An 18,169-nucleotide genomic window follows, 5' to 3' on the forward strand; every position below is an offset into this window, starting at 1 on the left:
CCTTTAGGAGATACAGTGTAGCTCAGATACTGTGGACTTGATGCAGAAGTTGCTGGTGAGAGTCAGAGGGTAAGACCATATGGCAATTGTCCCTTCTGATCTTAAATCCTCTGAGTTGGAGGCACAGAGTTCTCTTAATGCCAGACTGTTTCTCCGTGTATCAAGAAATGTTCAGCTAGTCCAGAAAAAGTTCCAAAAGGCTGTTGCTGAAATGTGATCTGGTTGTATTTAAGCAAAAAAACAACTTGGGGGATCAAGTACTATCGAGACATCCTAATCAGGATGTGGCCCTATTGTACTGCACACTTAGTACATGCAGTAAAATATAGCCCTGGGTATTAAGAGTTGTTCAGTAGAAATTGAAAGGATTTTTAAAAGCACTCATTGAGATTTTTTGATACAGCTCCAGAATGAATTAAGAAACTATTTTTAATGACCACAGAGACCAGTCATCTCTGAGGAAGGGGAAAAATGGTAGCCTGGAGAATAAACATGATGAGATTGGTAGATTCTTTTTGATGAAAAGACTCAGACTGAGAAAATTCATCAATAAATGTGACGAGCAAATGTTTAACCTTTAGGTTTGGTTTGTGTTCACATTCCAAACTAATATAGTTAGAGACGCTTAAACATTTGTGAGTGTTGAACATATGTTTGCAGAGTAATTATATTTAACATCAGGAAGTTCGCAAAACACTTTCCATATTCCTGTGTTATGTGCCCTTTCGTATTAATGTTTTCTAAATGTCACGTTGAATAGTATATTAAATTCCAGCTTCTTTCTAAGGTACCTGAGGTGGCTGCTTTAGAAGATATTTTTCTCAGCTGTAATAGCTTCTTGCATTTAAATATATTGTTAGTATTTCCATATATCCTGTTACCTTGACATTTTCCAGTAGGCCAACAGATTAAGGTACTAATAAACTGCATGATTAAGCAAGTTTTTTACTGTAGCTATACTTGTGCATTTCAAATTGACAGTTTGTTGCTACTGAGGTTTCCCCTCTGTACAGGATTACCTTTGTTCGAAACGTATCAGGCAAGTCAGTGATTAACAAGGGATTGGCTGATGTAGTTTGTTACATTAGGCACTTTTGATATTGCACCTCTTTTCACCAGTGGGGGAAAAAAAAAGGAAAGTTTCTAAAACCTGCTTGTTCATCTGAACTCTCCACAGGGCCTGAGTGCTCAGAGCCCTTTCACCTGGGCAGGCTTTTGCAGGACTGGGCAAAGTAATGTTACTGATCATAGTGAGCTGTGACCTTGGCTGATACCTCCAGGTCTGCTGAAAATAACTGTATTGCAGTCAAATAAGCATTTGTGAGGTCCCAGGGTCTGTCTCTGCAGGTAGCCTGCCTGGCTTGGGCTGGGGAACGGGGAGCACCAGTGGGTGCTTTGCTCTTCACTGCTCCCCGGCCCTTGGGGAAGGCTCAGACTGTGGGCCCCCGCCCTGCAGAAGAGATGTTGCATCCTGCATTTCCTCCCTTCGGTGTAGGGCTGCCCGGAGCACTTTGAAGAGCACCTGCGCTAACCTGTGCTTGAAGAAACAGGGTCCTGAACCCTTTGGCCAGAAACACAGATGCAGGAGAGCAGATTTTTGTAAAAACAAACAAAAAATGGATTTCACTTAGTAACCATCCCACTTAACAAATGATAAATTTGTTACACGCTCCCTCTCCTATGTCAGACTCTATAGCACTTTTTCTTTTTTGCAGATAAATTAAAGCCTGCGTAAATTGTAAGTGCCAGCCTGACATCTGGTGGTTGAGGCAGCCATAGCAGCATTCAGGGGAACCGGGGCCCAGCGCGCTCCTCGGGCCGTGACCCGCAGTGGGCTTTGTCTTTTAAAAGAGAAAAAACCCAAAACAAACCCGAGAGAGAAAGATTAAAAGTAAGCTAGAAGCTACTTTACTGTACAAGGCTCGTGAGCGTGTGAGGCCCGGCAGACGAAGGTTCCCCCCCTCAAGGCGGGGGCGGAGGCGTGTCACCCTCGGCGAAGGACAGGCCGGGCAGCGCGCCCTTGGTGGCTCGGCCCGGCCCGCCCCGGGGCCCGGCAGGAGGCAGGTGCGGAGGCGGCGTGCGGCGCGGCCTGTCCCTTCCGGGCGCCCGTAGCGGGGCGGAGCCGCGCGCCGGGGCTGCCCGGTCGCGCCGGTGCGTGGGCGGCGCGGAGCGGACGGCCATGGCGGCGGGCAGCGCCATCCAGATCCCCAGCCGCCTCCCGCTGCTGCTCACCCATGAGGGCGTCCTGCTGCCCGGCTCGACCATGCGGACGAGCGTGGACTCGCCGCGCAACATGCAGCTGGTGCGCAGCCGGCTCCTGAAGGGCACCTCGCTGAGGAGCACCATCATCGGCGTCATCCCCAACACCAGCGACCCCACCTCCGACTGCGACGACCTGCCCTCCCTGCACAGGTGCCGCCCGGCCCGGCTCTCCCTCGCGGCCTCGGACGCCGCGCCCTGGCCCGCTTGACCGAGCTGCAGCCGTGCCGCAGCGCGCCGAACCTGACCCTGCTTCCCCGGCCGGGACGGTGCTGCCCCCAGGCGAGCTCGCCATGTTGTCACCTCCACGGGGGCGTTGGGCTCGCGGGGGCGGGCCTGGCCGCGGGGGCGAGTCCTTTCTGCGCTGCCGCCGTGTGGGAAACGCTTCTCCCTTCGGAGAAACTTTTCTCGCTGCACCGGACGAGCGTGCGGGGGGGGGGGGGCGGGGCGCATGATGATGGGGTCTGTCTGACTGACGTCTGGAAAAAAAGTTTGAAAAAGGACACCAAGGTGTGTCAAAGAGCGCAGGCCAGGAGCAGTTGTCGTTATCAGGAGCAGGCTGCCAGGAGCAGGCTGTCGCAGTTGTTAACGATAACATTTTTCACCTAGTAAGTAGCATGGACAGTGACCTAGTTCACATAAAATGGAGAACAAATTGTATTTCTGTGGGATAAAGCATGAGTAAAACTAACATGCTGTAACTCTTACTCTCAAAACTTTATCACATCGGTGGACTTAGTAAGATTCTGCAAGAAAATAACTTCTGTTTTAAATTTGCTTAAACAGGTACATGTGATCTAAAATGTTTGTTCAGAATGAGGCCGACAATTTCACTGAAGAACTGTAAATTACACTCAATTTTCCAATGCGTATAGTTTAAGCAGAAATGTTAGTGTTCCTGTCCACAGCAAGATCCATTAAATTATTTATGAAAAAATTACACGTTTCTAAATCGGGTGACTGTATTATATTATCCTGGTTAGTTTTTCAGTTAGCTCATTCATTTTCAGGTTTTAGGGTTTGGTTTTGTAATCTGTGTTACAAAGGAAATTGTGTAATTTGGTTGCCTTTCATGATAAGGAACCATGACCCAGGAGGTTGTTGCCAACCTATAGCTCGATTGCTTCTTGATAAGAGGTACACAAAATGTTGTGTACACGGTGTACACAAAATCTTGTTGAAATCTACAAGAAGGGCCGGAAGGAGGATCCGGGGAACTACAGGCCTGTCAGCCTGACCTCGGTGCTGGGGAAGATTATGGAGCAATTCATCTTGAGGGCGCTCACAAGGCATGAGCGGGACAACCAGGGCATCAGGCCCAGCCAGCACGGGTTCATGAAAGGCAGGTCCTGCTTGACCAACCTGATCTCCTTCTATGACCAGGTGACCCGCCTAGCGGCTGAGGGAAAGGCTGTGGATGTGGTCTACCTGGACTTCAGTAAGGCCTTTGACACTGTCTCCCACAGCATTCTCCTAGAGAAGCGGACGGCTCATGGCTTAGACAGGTGTACCCTGCGCTGGGTAAAAAACTGGCTGGATGGCCGGGCCCAGAGAGTTGTGGTGAATGGAGTTCAATCCAGTTGGCGTCTGGTCACGAGCGGTGTTCCCCAGGGCTCAGTTTTGGGGCCGGTCTTGTTCAATATCTTTATCAATGATCTGGATGAGGGGATCGAGTGCACCCTCAGTCAGTCTGCAGATGACACCAAGTTGGGCGGGAGCGTTGATCTGCTCGAGGGTAGGAAGGCTCTGCAGAGGGACCTGGACAGGCTGGATCGATGGGCCGAGGCCAATTGTATGAGGTTCAACAAGGCCAAGTGCCGGGTCCTGCACTTCGGCCACAACAACCCCATGCAGCGGTACAGGCTTGGGGAAGAGTGGTTGGAAAGCTGCCTGGCGGAAAAGGACCTGGGGGTGCTGGTTGACAGCCGGCTGAACATGAGCCGGCAGTGTGCCCAGGTGGCCAAGAAGGCCAATGGCATCCTGGCCTGTATCAGAAATAGTGTGGCCAGCAGGAGTAGGGAAGTGATCGTGCCCCTGTACTCGGCACTGGTGAGGCCGCACCTCGAATACTGTGTTCAGTTTTGGGCCCCTCACTCCAAGAAGGACGTCGAGGTGCTGGAGCGTGTCCAGAGAAGGGCAACGAGGCTGGTGAGGGGTCTGGAGAACAAGTCTTATGAGGAGCAGCTGAGGGAACTGGGGCTGTTTAGCCTGGAGAAAAGGAGGCTGAGGGGAGACCTCATCGCTCTCTACAACTCCCTGAAAGGAGGTTGTAGCGAGGTGGGGGTCGGTCTCTTCTCCCAAGTAACAAGTGATAGGACAAGAGGAAACGGCCTCAAGTTTACGCCAGGGGAGGTTTAGATTGGACGTGAGGAAAAATGTCTTTACTGAAAGAGTGGTGAAACACTGGAACAGGCTGCCCAGGGAAGTGGTTGAGTCCCCATCCCTGGAGGTATTTAAAAGACGTGTAGATGAGGCGCTTAGGGACATGGTTTAGCGGGCATGGTGGTGTTGGGCTGACGGTTGGACTCGATGATCTTAGAGGTCTTTTCCAACCTTAATGATTCTATGATTCTCTGGAAGGTGACAAATAATACGAACATTTGATCTGTTTTTAGGATTGGCACCGCTGCCTTGGCAGTTCAGGTGGTTGGTAGCAACTGGCCCAAGCCACACTATACGTTGCTGGTTACGGGCCTCTGCCGATTCCAGATCCTGCAGTTGCTGAAAGAGAAGCCGTATCCTGTTGCTGAAGTTGAACAGTTAGATCGACTTGAGCAGTTTACTAATCAGCATAAATCTGAGGAGGAACTTGGAGAGTTGTCAGAACAATTCTACAAGTATGCAGTGCAGGTAAATGGTTTTAATCCTATGTACGATATGTCAATGTATTTATATGTACATTTGGAGGGTTTTGTTTGTTTCCTATCTGCTCTTCTCTCTATATAGTTCTTATATTTTTCAGTGACTAGTAGAGTTTCAGTACTTCTGCTACAAAATAAATATGAAATAAGAACAGTTTAATACTTGAAATAATAGAAGAATAATAAAAATAAAAATGATAGTGGAAAGTAAAACAACAAGAGAGAGAGAAAAACAAAAAACCCGGGGGGGGGGGGGGGGGGGGGGGGAAGTGATGCAACCGCTTACCACCTGCTGACCGATGCCCAGCCAGTCCCCGAGCAGTGGCCCCCCCCAGCCAGCTTTCCCCAGTTTCTGTACTGAGCATGACGTCCCATGGTATGGAATGTCCCTTTGGCCAGTTGGGGTCAGCTGTCCTGGCTGTGCCCTCTCCCAGCTCCTTGTGCACCTCCAGCCTTCTCAGTCGGTAGAGCATGGGAAGCTGAAAAGTCCTTGACTAGTGTAAACACTACTTAGCAACAACTAAAACATCGGTGTGTTATCGACATTATTCTCCTACTAAATCCAAAACGCAGCACTGTACCAGCTACTAGGAAGGAAATTAACTCTATCCCAGCCAAAACCAGGACAGTATGGTAGTGCTGTGATAAGTTGGTATTATTTCATATGTAGCAATACTATAAATACACTCTAGTAAAAGAAACACACTTGAATATTTTTTTTCCAGAATTAATGATGCATACAATGGATTGATTTTTTGTGAGGGTTTTTTTTTTTTATTACTAAAGGGAAAAAAACCTTCTAGAGCCTTGATTATAAACAGATGTCCCCAGGTACAAGGAATTTGAGTTTAAAGGATGTATGGAAGAAGAGTTACCGTAGTGTTAACATAACTGGGAAAGTTTTTAATCAGTATGTGTGGGGGGAATAAGAGATGTAGGCATTGAAAAAAGTGCTGCAAACAATGATGGTATTTTTTAACTTCTCGAACAAGCAGAAAGCCCAAAGTCTTGATTGCCCTATGCTGAGTTAGTGCCTCTTCTGTGAACTCTTTTTTTATTTATTTCAGTAGCTTTTTGGCAGGTACCTAGACACGTTTCATACTGAAAGATGCAATCCTTTTTAGGTCAGATACTCACTTAAATAATTTAAAAAGAAACATAGCAACCATGAATATTGTTCATTTTGTGTTCCTTACAGTTGGTTGAGATGCTGGATATGTCCGTTCCTGCAGTCGCAAAGCTGAGACGTCTTTTGGACAATCTGCCTAGAGAAGCTTTGCCAGATATACTGACTTCTATCATCCGTACGTCCAACCAAGAGAAGCTTCAGGTATTATGTTCTTAAACTTTGTTAAGGGGAGTTAGGGGTTTGCTTTTTTTTTTACAGTTAATCACTTTTAGATAATTTTGAAATTGCTTACACTTGAGACTGTACAGTGATAATGTTGCGCCAGAAGGTATTTGTGTTACAGCTGAGCGTGAAGACTTGTAAAAAGTTTTTATGCTGTTGTTTGAAGTGTTTATATATCTATATATCAGAACTCACCTAATAGGTAAATGAATCTAGTTAGCATTGGAAACTGTTCATTTTATTAAACAATAAGAAATACAACGTGGACTTCCCCTTCCCATGGTAAAGATGATAAATCTTTTTTCAAATTGTGTTGAAATCTTGCTTACTTATCACAATTGACAGATCATTATATATCTCTTAATACCAACAGCTTCAGAATCAGTTTGGTTTTTATCTTTTTAAAAACATCTTGAAGTGTGGGATTTTTTAAACACTGAGACACTGGTTAAGTTTGCATTGTATGTCAAAATAACTTTATGCAAAAGTGATGCTTACGGCTTGATGCTTACTAGTCTGATTTCTGTATTTGCTTGCTGTGTTCAGAAGTTTTGTTGTTCCTTTTCTTTTGTCACTGCCAGTGCTGCATGTTCAACCTTGAATTGAAAGCATAAGTTAGGTGTTCTTTCAAACAACAAATAGAAATTAATGCAGTAATTTGAAGTGAAGGTGTGTGCTGTAGCTGAATGTCCTGCTGCAGGAAGGTACACTGGTCATTAAATTTACCATGCTCTTTCTTTTATTAGAAGTGATAAAGAAAAGAGCAGCCAGTGGAAGCCGTGGAAATACAGAAGAGCCAAATTCTACCCATTTCCACATATCAACATCATTAAACATGAAAATGGAATAGTGTATAAAATGTTAAAAAGGCAAACAAAAGAAACAAAAAACCTCAAACCAAAAAAAAAACCCACCATGAGGCATAAGGTGATTTTTTTCTGGGTTAACCAAGGAGATCGTGCTGTAACTTTCTTAGTGGGCTAGCTCTTTTCTGAGGCTCAGTAATTGAAAAATAGAATGCTGATAGATGTTTGCCACAGAAAATGTGACTGAAATAGTAAGACATTTTAAAAACAGACAGGATAGAAGACTACTTCTATTTTGGAGTGCTTTGCAGTTTTTGCATTTAGACCCTTGAGGCTAGATTTTGTGTGCTACCTTTTGCTACCTTTTTTCCTAAACCATCTATTCTATGACTTTGGTCAAAAGACAGTAACAGTACCCTCCATGTTCCTCTCCCCCAAACTGATGATCCATCAGCGTGAACTTGTTGGCTACTTATAACTCCTTGCTCTTAGATTTTAGATGCTGTTAGGTTGGAAGAACGGTTCAAGATGACTATACCATTGCTTGTTAGACAGATTGAAGGCCTGAAGCTGCTTCAGAAAACAAGAAAGCCCAAACAGGATGATGATAAAAGGGTATGGACCTTTAAATATGGGATACTTAAACATCCTAAATAATTATAAAGATGCACTTTTAAACAGGCTAATGAACATGCATAGTTTTTTAATCTGTGCAAAGTTTTAATCTATAGCCATAATCTTTCATGATCAGTCTGGAGCTGCAGAGAACACCCAGCTGGCAACCATGGCTGTTTAGATACCTAAAAAAGAAAATATTCTTTTAAAACTTTCTGACATTGAATAAATGCTCAGGTTCCTTTAAAGAGTCATTTGATGCCCAGTTTACTTGCATGGTATATACACGCTGAGTTTTGGCCTGTGCAGTGAAAGGTGTACCTTTTACTAATGGCATTGCAAATGAATGTTTTGAAATACATCTGGTGTGTTGTAAAATGTGGTTTGCTAAACTAGGGCAGCTTAGACTTCTGCTGCATCTAACTATACTTATGCAGTTTAGTAAACGGGAAGTAACTGAGAAATGAAAAAAGGTTAGAGAGAAGACTTAGCCATTTTGTAAACATTAGGCTTATTCTGCTTAATATGGTGGGCTGCAATGCCCAAAAAATCACAAGTAATTCATTTTGCTCTTGTCTTCTGTTGTCTGCTAGTTAAGGGTAGATGATAAATGCACTTAGGAAATACATACAGTAAAATAAGAACTGTAACTTTTTGAAGTAGTACCAATAACACTTTGTGAAGTTATTTATTGGATTAAAATCTTCTGAATTTTTCTATGAAGGAGGCTCTCCCAGCACCTTGCATGTTTTTCTCATGGTTTCCATTCAAAGCCAAAGTACATACCTTATTTAAAACCCAAAACCTGATACTATTCTCTGGCTCTGTTTTTCATTTCATAGGTTGTAGCTATTCGTCCTAATAGAAGAATCAGTCACATTCCAAGCACTACAGAAGATGAGGAGGAAGAAGATGATCATGATGATGTTGTCATGCTGGAAAAAAAGATTAGAACATCCAGTATGTCAGAACAAGCTCTTAAAGTTTGTCTTAAGGAAATAAAGAGGTAGGAGACTTTCAAATGGTGGTTTCTTCTCTTATTTTATTTTTTAAAACAAATCTTGCATTAACCTTTTCTTATTTGATGATATGTCTGTGTTGGTTGTGTTTTGGAAATGATTTCTAAAAATTTAGTAGAGTGCTGTTTTTTGCTTATGAATTTCATTGTTTCATCTTTTTGGAACATCAGAGGTGATGACAAAGAAATATGAAGTCTTCTAGGTACGGTTTATACATTAATATAGCATTAAACTGTAAGCTCTAAGCCTCTATGTTATGAAGTGAAGATCTCAAAACAAAAAACCAACCAACCAAACAAACAAAAAACCCCAAAAAACCCAACCCACCAAACCTAACACTGTAGTTGTAATAATGAATGAACTGACCTGGTTTTGAGTCTTTTTTCCTCTGTTTTTCTCTGGTGAAGGGATAACTGTGCTATTCATGGTGATATGGTGGTTAACAACTTCTTCAGTGAGGATGCATATATATAGTGGTGCATGCATTGTGTATGTATAGGGAACTGACTCCTTGTTCCATTTCTCTTTGTATCCTATGAATAACCTATTATTATGCAAAGACAATCTCCTAATTGATGGAATAGTGACTTGCTTTTTTAGTATTACGGTTGTCAGAAAGTAAGAGGTCATGCTGATGACCTCAAGTTTGCCAAATATCTGTCTTGTGGTGCAGGAGAGTCTTACTTCGCAGTTAATTCCTGATTAGCCTTATGAATTCTGTGTATGTATTTCCAGATTAAAGAAGATGCCTCAGTCAATGCCAGAATATGCTTTGACAAGAAATTACTTGGAACTGATGGTAGAATTGCCGTGGAACAAGAGTACAAAAGGTAAACCCTTTTATTATTATTGATTGTCTCTTGCACAGACGTTTTAGGACAAGTAGCCATTGTGTAAACACTACGTGCTTAGTTCTGTCTTGCAAATATTTGTCTCATTGTCTGATCATAAAAATGTCATCAATACGTTACTGAAGTCTTACGGTCTGCCTGGCTTAAAGTAGTATCTGTATACTGAATAGCCTGTGTAGCTCAGTTGTACATCTAAGTGTGAATTTAAAAAGTATTAGGAACATCTATACAGAAAAATGAAGGTGTTATTACTTACAATCTGTGGTGGCATCTATCTGAAATAATGAAGAAAAGAGCTAATTATTTTTTGTATGTCAGACAAAAAAGCTTTTGTACATTTCTGTAGCATTAATCTTCCTGAAGAAGGTTCTGGTATGTCTTAAGTTAACCAAGTTTGGTAAGGAGCAAAAAGATGAAAAAGCACAATTGTAGTTAATTTTCATAATTACAACTTCAGGTACAATAGGAAAAACTGAGTATCATGTCAGCTTTGTACCACAGTTTTCAAAAGTTGTGAGCAGAGAGTGATACTATTCATGTGGGAACAGTGTGCAAAAATGGAGAGTGAGGAAAGAATAGAAAATCAAATATGACTTTTTCTATTGACCAACACAAGTAGATTAAATAGGCAAAATTACTTTCTAGAAGTTGTACTGCTGGAGAAAAGGATTTTAATTCCTAGTAGCTGCTGAAGAATGAGGCTTTTGAATGGCATTTAAAACAATCCAATTTTAAAAAGAAATTTAACATACCACACCAGCAGAAACGTTTGTCTGTCTTTTGCCATCTTCATAAGCGTGGTGATGAATTTTGGCCGTTTTGGACTAGAGCCTTGGCTGTTTACAAATCTTCTTGTAAATATTTTCTTTAATCATTAAATTGTAAAAAGATCTGCCTACACATCTTTGCAGATCTCTACAGTATTATTCAAAGAATCCCAGAATGAGTAAAGTATTTGTTGACACTCATGTCCTAGCAGAGTGGTTCTTTGGTGAAAGTTGCTCTTTAATCTTGCAGAATTATGCCATGTCACACGTAGTTTGAAGTTTCTAGTTTAAGCAAAGTTGCAAAGTTTGTATTCACATTCATGTGAGTGATGCTTTGGACTCCGTAGCTACAGTGCATAAAAATATACATGAATATAAAAATAGAAGATCCAATAGAACATTATGATCATTAGTGAATTTTTTGTTCAATGGTTCATTACAAAAATTTACACGGTTGATGATGAGAATTTAATCACAGTTGTCTGTATGTGAAATATGCACACTTACTGGTATGAGGGGTCTGCATCTGGAAAGCATAGAAGTTGAAGGGTGGGTGTGTGCAGAGTTGATAGACTTCACTGCTTCCTGCCTACTCTCTTTATGTAGTAGAGCAAAGACGACATTTCTGGCTGCTTTGTGCCAGAAATTCCTGCTCTTTGTAAAGCATTAGTTAATGTCCATGAGTGAGACCTGACCATTTATCTCAAATTGTGGCAATTGCAAAAAATGAATTTTTCCAGTCCTAGTATCCCATGGGTATTTTTTACAGTGCCAAGTCACTTTAAGTGTTGCATAGCAAGTAAAGCCTGCCCTTCAAGCCAATAGGGTCTTGCTCTGTTTCTGAGATAGTTACAGACTCTTATTATAAGTAGATGATGAAGACATAGGGATGAATTTGTCTTTTGAGAAGACCTTACAGGATCAGACTATTTCTGTGAGAAAGCAAATGCTGAAAAAATTGCATATCATTGAATTGCTGTTCTAGAATAGATACTAGGTTCATTTGACTAGATTTCAATCTGTGACACAGTGAAAACGTGGGGGTTTTTAAGTTTCATTATCAGTACTATGATCTGTCTAGCTTATGGCTAATTTCCTTATTAAAGGAGAATAATACCACCTTTGTTATAGGAAAACATTGTCTGAAATATGTGTGTGTGTCAGGGGGATTGCATTGATGAACATGTTTGAGAATGTATTTGTTTCTTTTGTATTGTAGAATTAATTGTTTCTATTTTTAAAGGTAAATGTGCTGATATCTTTTCTGTTGTCAATGATTGATAGATCGCCTTGAAATTCGTGCAGCTCGGATTCTTTTGGATAATGATCATTATGCTATGGAGAAGTTGAAGAAGAGAGTTTTGGAGTACTTAGCTGTCCGACAGCTTAAAAACAACCTCAAGGGACCCATTCTTTGTTTTGTGGGGCCCCCAGGAGTTGGTAAAACTAGTGTTGGAAGATCAATTGCAAAGACTTTGGGTCGAGAATTTCACAGAATTGCTTTAGGAGGAGTCTGTGACCAGTCTGATATTCGAGGCCACAGGTAACTACTTCTTCCTTTCCTAATTGCAATTTTTTCTTTTGTTTGTTAGAGAAGGTATTGATTATTTTCATTGTTTAGCTAATACAGAGAAATTTTGCTTATTTCAAACAATGGAAGTTATTGATTTTTCTTGGTATTCAATGGTGCTATTCAGGAGAGAATTTTAGTAATGGGAATGGATGTTTAGTGTTGAGATACAGCCTTTATTCTTTCCTTCTGCTGCCGCCCTTTATTGTCACAGTGGAGAATGGAATTTCATCTTCAGTCATTTTGGCACTTTGAAGTAAAATCCAGTAGAAAGTCTAATGCGAACTCTAAAAGTAGAAAAATCAGATTCAACATTTAAGAGGGATGTAATGATTTAGTTATACAAAATAGCCTATGAATAGCAATGCATTACTTTATAACCACGCTTGTTGCTAAAAGAGGAGTAAAAACTGAGAGTGATGCTTAAAAGTTGCTAAGGATAGCAACTGAGTTACTTAGTATCTCAAACTTGTTATTGTACTGTTTTCCCGTTTCAAAAGGAAGTTTATACAAGGACACAAGATGGAAGACTTCAAAGGAGGTTTTTTGGGTGACTTTCCTCAGGACTTTTTTTTTGATCTTGCATCTCTTTATGTATCTACTTCTTAGTCTTTTAAACCATTTGTTTATATTAGTCCATTCCCCATTCCTTGCAACTGGAAGCATAATGAATGGGTAATGTAGATAAGTAACTGCCAAACATCAGTGCAGCGTTTTTGGTTCCATTAAACATATTTTATGCTTATTGCATGCAGTGTAGGAAATTCGGAATAATGAATTTGTTAGTGCTCTAAAGATCTGTAAAACCATATGTTTGTTTGGGGTTTTTTTTTAAAGTCACATTATTGAATAAAATTTCTCCTTACAACAGTAGGTAAATTATTGTGAATTAAAGCTATCACTTATTTCTTTGATGCCATGTAGCAGTTAATTTTGCCCAATGGCTATGCTGCTACTTTCAATCATCAGAATACACCATCATTGTTGCTTCAATTCCAGGTTATTCTGTAATTTCTTTTTGTTTTCAAGGCATAAAAAGGACCTTGGTATTCTTATCACTTCCCTGTGTAATTTTAATGAAAACTCACAAGAAATGCCCTAATAAAAGTTAATTTTGTGGTATCAGACTTCAGACTTCTGACTGTAAGCTGGTTGCATTAGAGTAGTGGAAACTCACAGTCCCAGCTGGAAGGAATGTGGGAGACTCACTGGGAAATCTTGTGCTGAACATATGCATAAACTTCTAGGAATCTGGAGTATAATGTATTTCTAGGAATCTAGCATATAATATACTATTGATCACTTCTTAGACCAGAACATGAGATGAAAAAGTGACAAAATGGTGATTTTGTACTTGATGACAACTTGAAAATTCAGACTTGTTTCGTAAACCTTTAGTTCAGCACCCTTGATAAAATGAACAACACGCGTTTATTCCTGTGCACATTCTTCTGTGGCAAATTTGCAAGAGTTTTGTTTGACACTTACCTAGAGTTTGTAGCTTGAAAGAATCATCTGTAAGTTTTTTCTTAGTCTAGGTTTGGTCAACATATCCAGCAGCCACTGGGGGGTTGTAGATACATTTGTTTTAACACATCGGTTTTGACTGCATAGCAGCACTCTGTGCATGTGTGTGTGATTGTTTTGTAAACCTTCGTAACAGCTGGCCTTGTTACCAATTTACTTACACACTAATGGAAAAAGAAGCGAACCTCTGTCCTCCTCCTTCACTATGTATTATTCCTGTCATTCATAAACTGTATTGTTAATCACAGTTTAATAAGTAAGAAATCTGACGTTTCAGATTACTTATGGTATGGATCCTAAAAACAACTTAAAATGTGATTCAACAACATGTTGCTATTTGAACTGAAACCACTAGAGGCTGTTGAATACTAAGCCTTATAGACATAAGTAACTTTTCCAGAGCAGAGCAGGACTCAAGCCTTTGTAACAGGGAAACCACATCTGTGAAATTGACATTATGAATAAAACTGTCATCATCTCTTACTCAATTGCCAGTAATTCCTTACTGTTTTCCTTTTTTTCGGGAGTTTTTTGTTTGGCTTTCTCTCTTGTGCTTAGACCTAATAAAGAATAAAGACAGCTAGAGTCAGGTGATAATGAGGCTTTTAAAAACTTTTAAATTCAGGTGTTTGTGGCTGTCATTGTAGTATTTTTGAGGGCGTTATTAAATTATTAATGCATGTTAGGTGCTAACCATTATAAATTTCGTATTAAAAAATTTACTTGAAATTAACTGATGGAGAAGTATTTAATAAGACAGTTTATTTTTCATCTGCAGAGGAAAATACTATCTAGAATTAGCAAGGGTATCATGTGGTTACTCTTCAACAAACAAGTGTATAGTTTAAGACTAACTTCAGAGCAGTTAGTACAAGTCCATTGTAACCGACTGCTTTTGCAAGTTTTATGTGGGTAAAATCAAAACCAACTGTTCCATACTGTTTTTTTTTTAATTCTGCTTCATTTTTTTCCCTGCTTTTCTGCTTCTCAGAAAAAGATTTAATCAAATTAAAACTACAGCTTTTCTGTAGACCTCTCTCTGTAATGTCCTTTTGCGTGAATAAATCCTTCAAGTTATTCCCAGTCAAGTGAATCCATATTGTACATCTGGTGGCAGTCATAGAGAGGAATTACAGAGGTGGTCAAGCAGTGGAGGAGACATAGGCTGCTGCTCTTTGAGTTTTACTGTTAAGTAGGCTGATTTTCTAATATTACATGTTAGGAGCCATTCTTTTTCTCCTAAAAGCTCCTTATTAGGCTTTAAGGCTGAAGTTAAGGATTCCATTAACATTGCAGAAGAATGATAGTATATGTACCTACTAATGTTCTAAATATTTTTAAAAAATGTACTAAATGTACTAGAACATTAACAAAAGAAACTGTGGTTCCGTTTCACTTGAAAGCAAATATTGCCTGAAATAGTATTCATTGTAGCCGCTTATTACTGTTGTAAGTGAAAGATGCAGACTTGATAGATTCAGCAAGCAAAATAAAATATATTAGACAGCAGCAGGGTGGGGAGTGGTGTTTCAGTAAGTGTGCTGTTCCATGTGATGTGTAACTAGGGCAATCGGAAGTGCCCAGGTTTTCCCATTTCAGTGTGGATCATGTGCCTGCAGCTGGAGTTTATTTACATTTGTTGTTAACTTGTATTAAAAAAAAAGGTAGAAAAAACCCCAAACCAACCTGAAAGATGACTTAGAACTTTTTACCCAGAAGCTCACTGCATTTAACATCTCCTCAGTACTGATTTTTTGTTTTATACAGGAACTATATGATCTTCTTTGTTGCATGTGTGTGTGGTTTTCTGTTTTTAAAAAGAAAAGCTGTAATTGCACCATTTATTTATAGTGGTGAGATCACTGTGAAGCTCTTTTTTCGCTCTCTCTCACCTCTGTGTGAATCACTTTTTCTTATATTCCCATTGCTTTTCAGTCTCTAGAAGTTTGGATAGTTTACTTCTGGCTTAGGCCTCTGCTGAAGACTTGTTCAGGTGCATCTGTGTGAGGAAAGGTGTGATTCCTCACCAGTACAGCTATGCTAGCAGAAGTTCACAGCACAGGCCTTCTTGCACTGGAAAAAAACAAACCTCAGTTTCACCTGTGAGAGGAATAGCTTTGTTATACGAGTATAAGGCATAGATACATTTGTAAAGCACTTGAGTAGATGCAGCCTCTGTCCTTGCGAAAAAATAAGTTGTCACCTTGTACAAATAAGTTCAGAAATAGTTTCTTTGGTGGCATTAACTTTTTTATCTTTTCCTACCTCTGCAGTTTGAAAACCACTGTATTTAAAAACAACTTAAAACTCTCTGTCTTTAGAACAGTATGAAGAAAGTGGGTCATGTTTTTATCAATAGTACTAGTACTGCTTTAAGGGTTCCAATTCATACACATTCCCAGTTTACACTGGGAGAGCTGACAAGGTTAGATTTCCCAGCTGTCTTTCTTGCATTTTCTAGGATACATGGCTCCTAATGACATGCTGTACAACTCTAGTATTTTTTTAAAGGTACCTTTTCACTGATTTAAAAATAAATAAAAAGATTATTAAATTACAGACCTTCTGTGGCATGAGCTCTTAAGGGGTTTTTTAATTGTTACTACACAAGTGTGATAACCAGGAAACTTGAGCTGTACGTCCTGTAGAGCAGCTGACTCTCTTTCTAGGTTTAATGCAAGGAGAGAAACAGTGCATCAAAAAATGAGCAAAGCCACATTATATCATCAAAAATGCTAATGTAGAATATTGTGTTTCCTCCTTTTAACCCTAGCTAAAATAATGAAAATAAAGAATAACATCTTTATGTTCAGTGTCTGCTGTTCACAAACAGCAGTATTCAGTTTCACAAGTTTCAAGGCAAAGGTTAATATCCAGACAGATAAATGGCCATATCTGCTTGTAGTTTTAATATATTCTAGTGGGTTTACATGTAAATATCTGCAGGGTCTGTCTTACCCAGGACTCTTGTGTTGAGATGTGTTCCATAATAACCATTTAGAAATGAAAACAGGCTACCTATGTTTGTATTTTCAAGGTAAAATATTTGTCATCCTACATATGACATTTGCATTAGCATTCTTTACTTGCCTTGGAGATCTTGAGTCTTTGATTAATAGTATAATAAAATATGTATCGGTCTGTCTCTAATAAAGTGAAGATGTATCACAGATTTAGACTGTTACACATGGGATGAGTGAATTGATACCTAGCTATTTGTTATCCTAAAATTTATAGTCTGAGTTTCTATTTCGTGATACCCGATCAAATTATGTAAATAAATTTAAGCATGCTTTTATTTGAAATTTAGTGCATCAATTAAACATTTATATTGGAGTTAGTTGTTTAGATTTACCATGTCTAGAGATGGTTGAAAATACAAATGCGAAGAAGATGGTATGAGAGAGGAAGAGCCAGAATAGTCAATTGTCAGGTAGTGAAAGGAAGAGCAGAATGTTTCTAGCCACTGTGTGCTTTTGTCATCTGTTAACCCTAATTCTGTGGAGACTGAGTATTTTGTGGAACTGCTCCATATTTCCAACAATAGTTCCTTTAATTTTGTCCTTTGAGTTTCTTGAAGAACTCTTGGTTTGTATAGGGAACCATTTAATCCATTTGGTAACATTGGATCCATTTCAGTTGGACTGTGGTTTCTATTTAAGTTTTTTACACGGTAGCTCATGACCCAAGGCTTACTTTGGACAAGGTGCATAAAAAAAATTAAATTAATGATCTTCTGTCACTGTTTTTCTTATTGCTTGCTTTAGAAGCCACTTAATTTTTATACTCTTAAAATTGTATTTCTCCAAGGTATTGGTCTCACTTGACTTGTCATAAGTTGTCATGAGTATATTTGCTTTCTTCTGCTTTTTCTTCACCACAGATCTTGATACACTGTGCCTTAGCCTACCTAGTGTATGGTTTATTTTAAAATGTTAAGAAACTTGATTGTGTATAACAGTTAAGTCTTACTGGAAGATGCTGTATCTATGAGAATCTTCCACAACTGTAAATATGTCATTAAATAGCCAAATCTACTATTTTCAGGGTTTTTTGAGGGGGAGAAAAAAGTATTTCAATCTATAACAACAGCAGCTTTTTTGTATCTCAAGAAAGAAAAATCTCTTCCTGTTTTTTGGTTTTTGGGGTTTTTTTTTAAGTGCTTCTATTTGGAAAAACTCCAAAAAAGTTTTTAAAAGTAGTGTATGTGTGTGCATGGGTATAAACATACAGATTTATTATTCGGAATACCTTTTGGCACCTAACACTTATCATCCTTTGATGTTTACCTAATTATGTTATTCTATTACTGGCTTAAATAAAATATTAAAAACAGTTAGGCTGCATTGTCTCTGAAGCATATGAAATTATTTACTCGTGCAGTAAACACCTTCTGTTAAAAAAACAAAACAAAACAAAACCACCACCAAAAAACAAACAAAATCCAAAACCACAAACAAAAAAACTAACAACAAAAAACCCCAAAGAAACCAAAACCCCCCAAAATTGCTACAGTGATTAATTTGATTGCACTGGTAAATGA

General features: G+C 39.6%; 1 protein-coding gene across 2 annotated transcripts in view; it reads left to right on the top strand.

The window, feature by feature from the left end:
- The first annotated feature begins 2,154 nt into the window (after positions 1–2,154).
- Positions 2,155–18,169, top strand: part of LONP2 (lon peptidase 2, peroxisomal) — a 50,807-nt gene continuing 34,792 nt past the window's right edge. Inside the window, exons 1-7 of one of the 2 annotated variants that reach the window (XM_076349253.1) lie at positions 2,155–2,412; positions 4,875–5,109; positions 6,319–6,450; positions 7,770–7,892; positions 8,735–8,898; positions 9,647–9,741; positions 11,814–12,072. In XM_076349253.1, the coding sequence (XP_076205368.1) occupies positions 2,180–2,412; positions 4,875–5,109; positions 6,319–6,450; positions 7,770–7,892; positions 8,735–8,898; positions 9,647–9,741; positions 11,814–12,072 (1,241 nt within the window). In that variant the 5' untranslated portion in view covers positions 2,155–2,179. The remainder of the gene's footprint in view (positions 2,413–4,874; positions 5,110–6,318; positions 6,451–7,769; positions 7,893–8,734; positions 8,899–9,646; positions 9,742–11,813; positions 12,073–18,169) is intronic. The other variant, XM_076349254.1, reaches the window with a different exon arrangement.

The sequence above is a fragment of the Aptenodytes patagonicus genome, chromosome 11 (assembly GCF_965638725.1).
Source record: "Aptenodytes patagonicus chromosome 11, bAptPat1.pri.cur, whole genome shotgun sequence".
NCBI classification, from domain to species: Eukaryota; Metazoa; Chordata; class Aves; order Sphenisciformes; family Spheniscidae; genus Aptenodytes; species Aptenodytes patagonicus.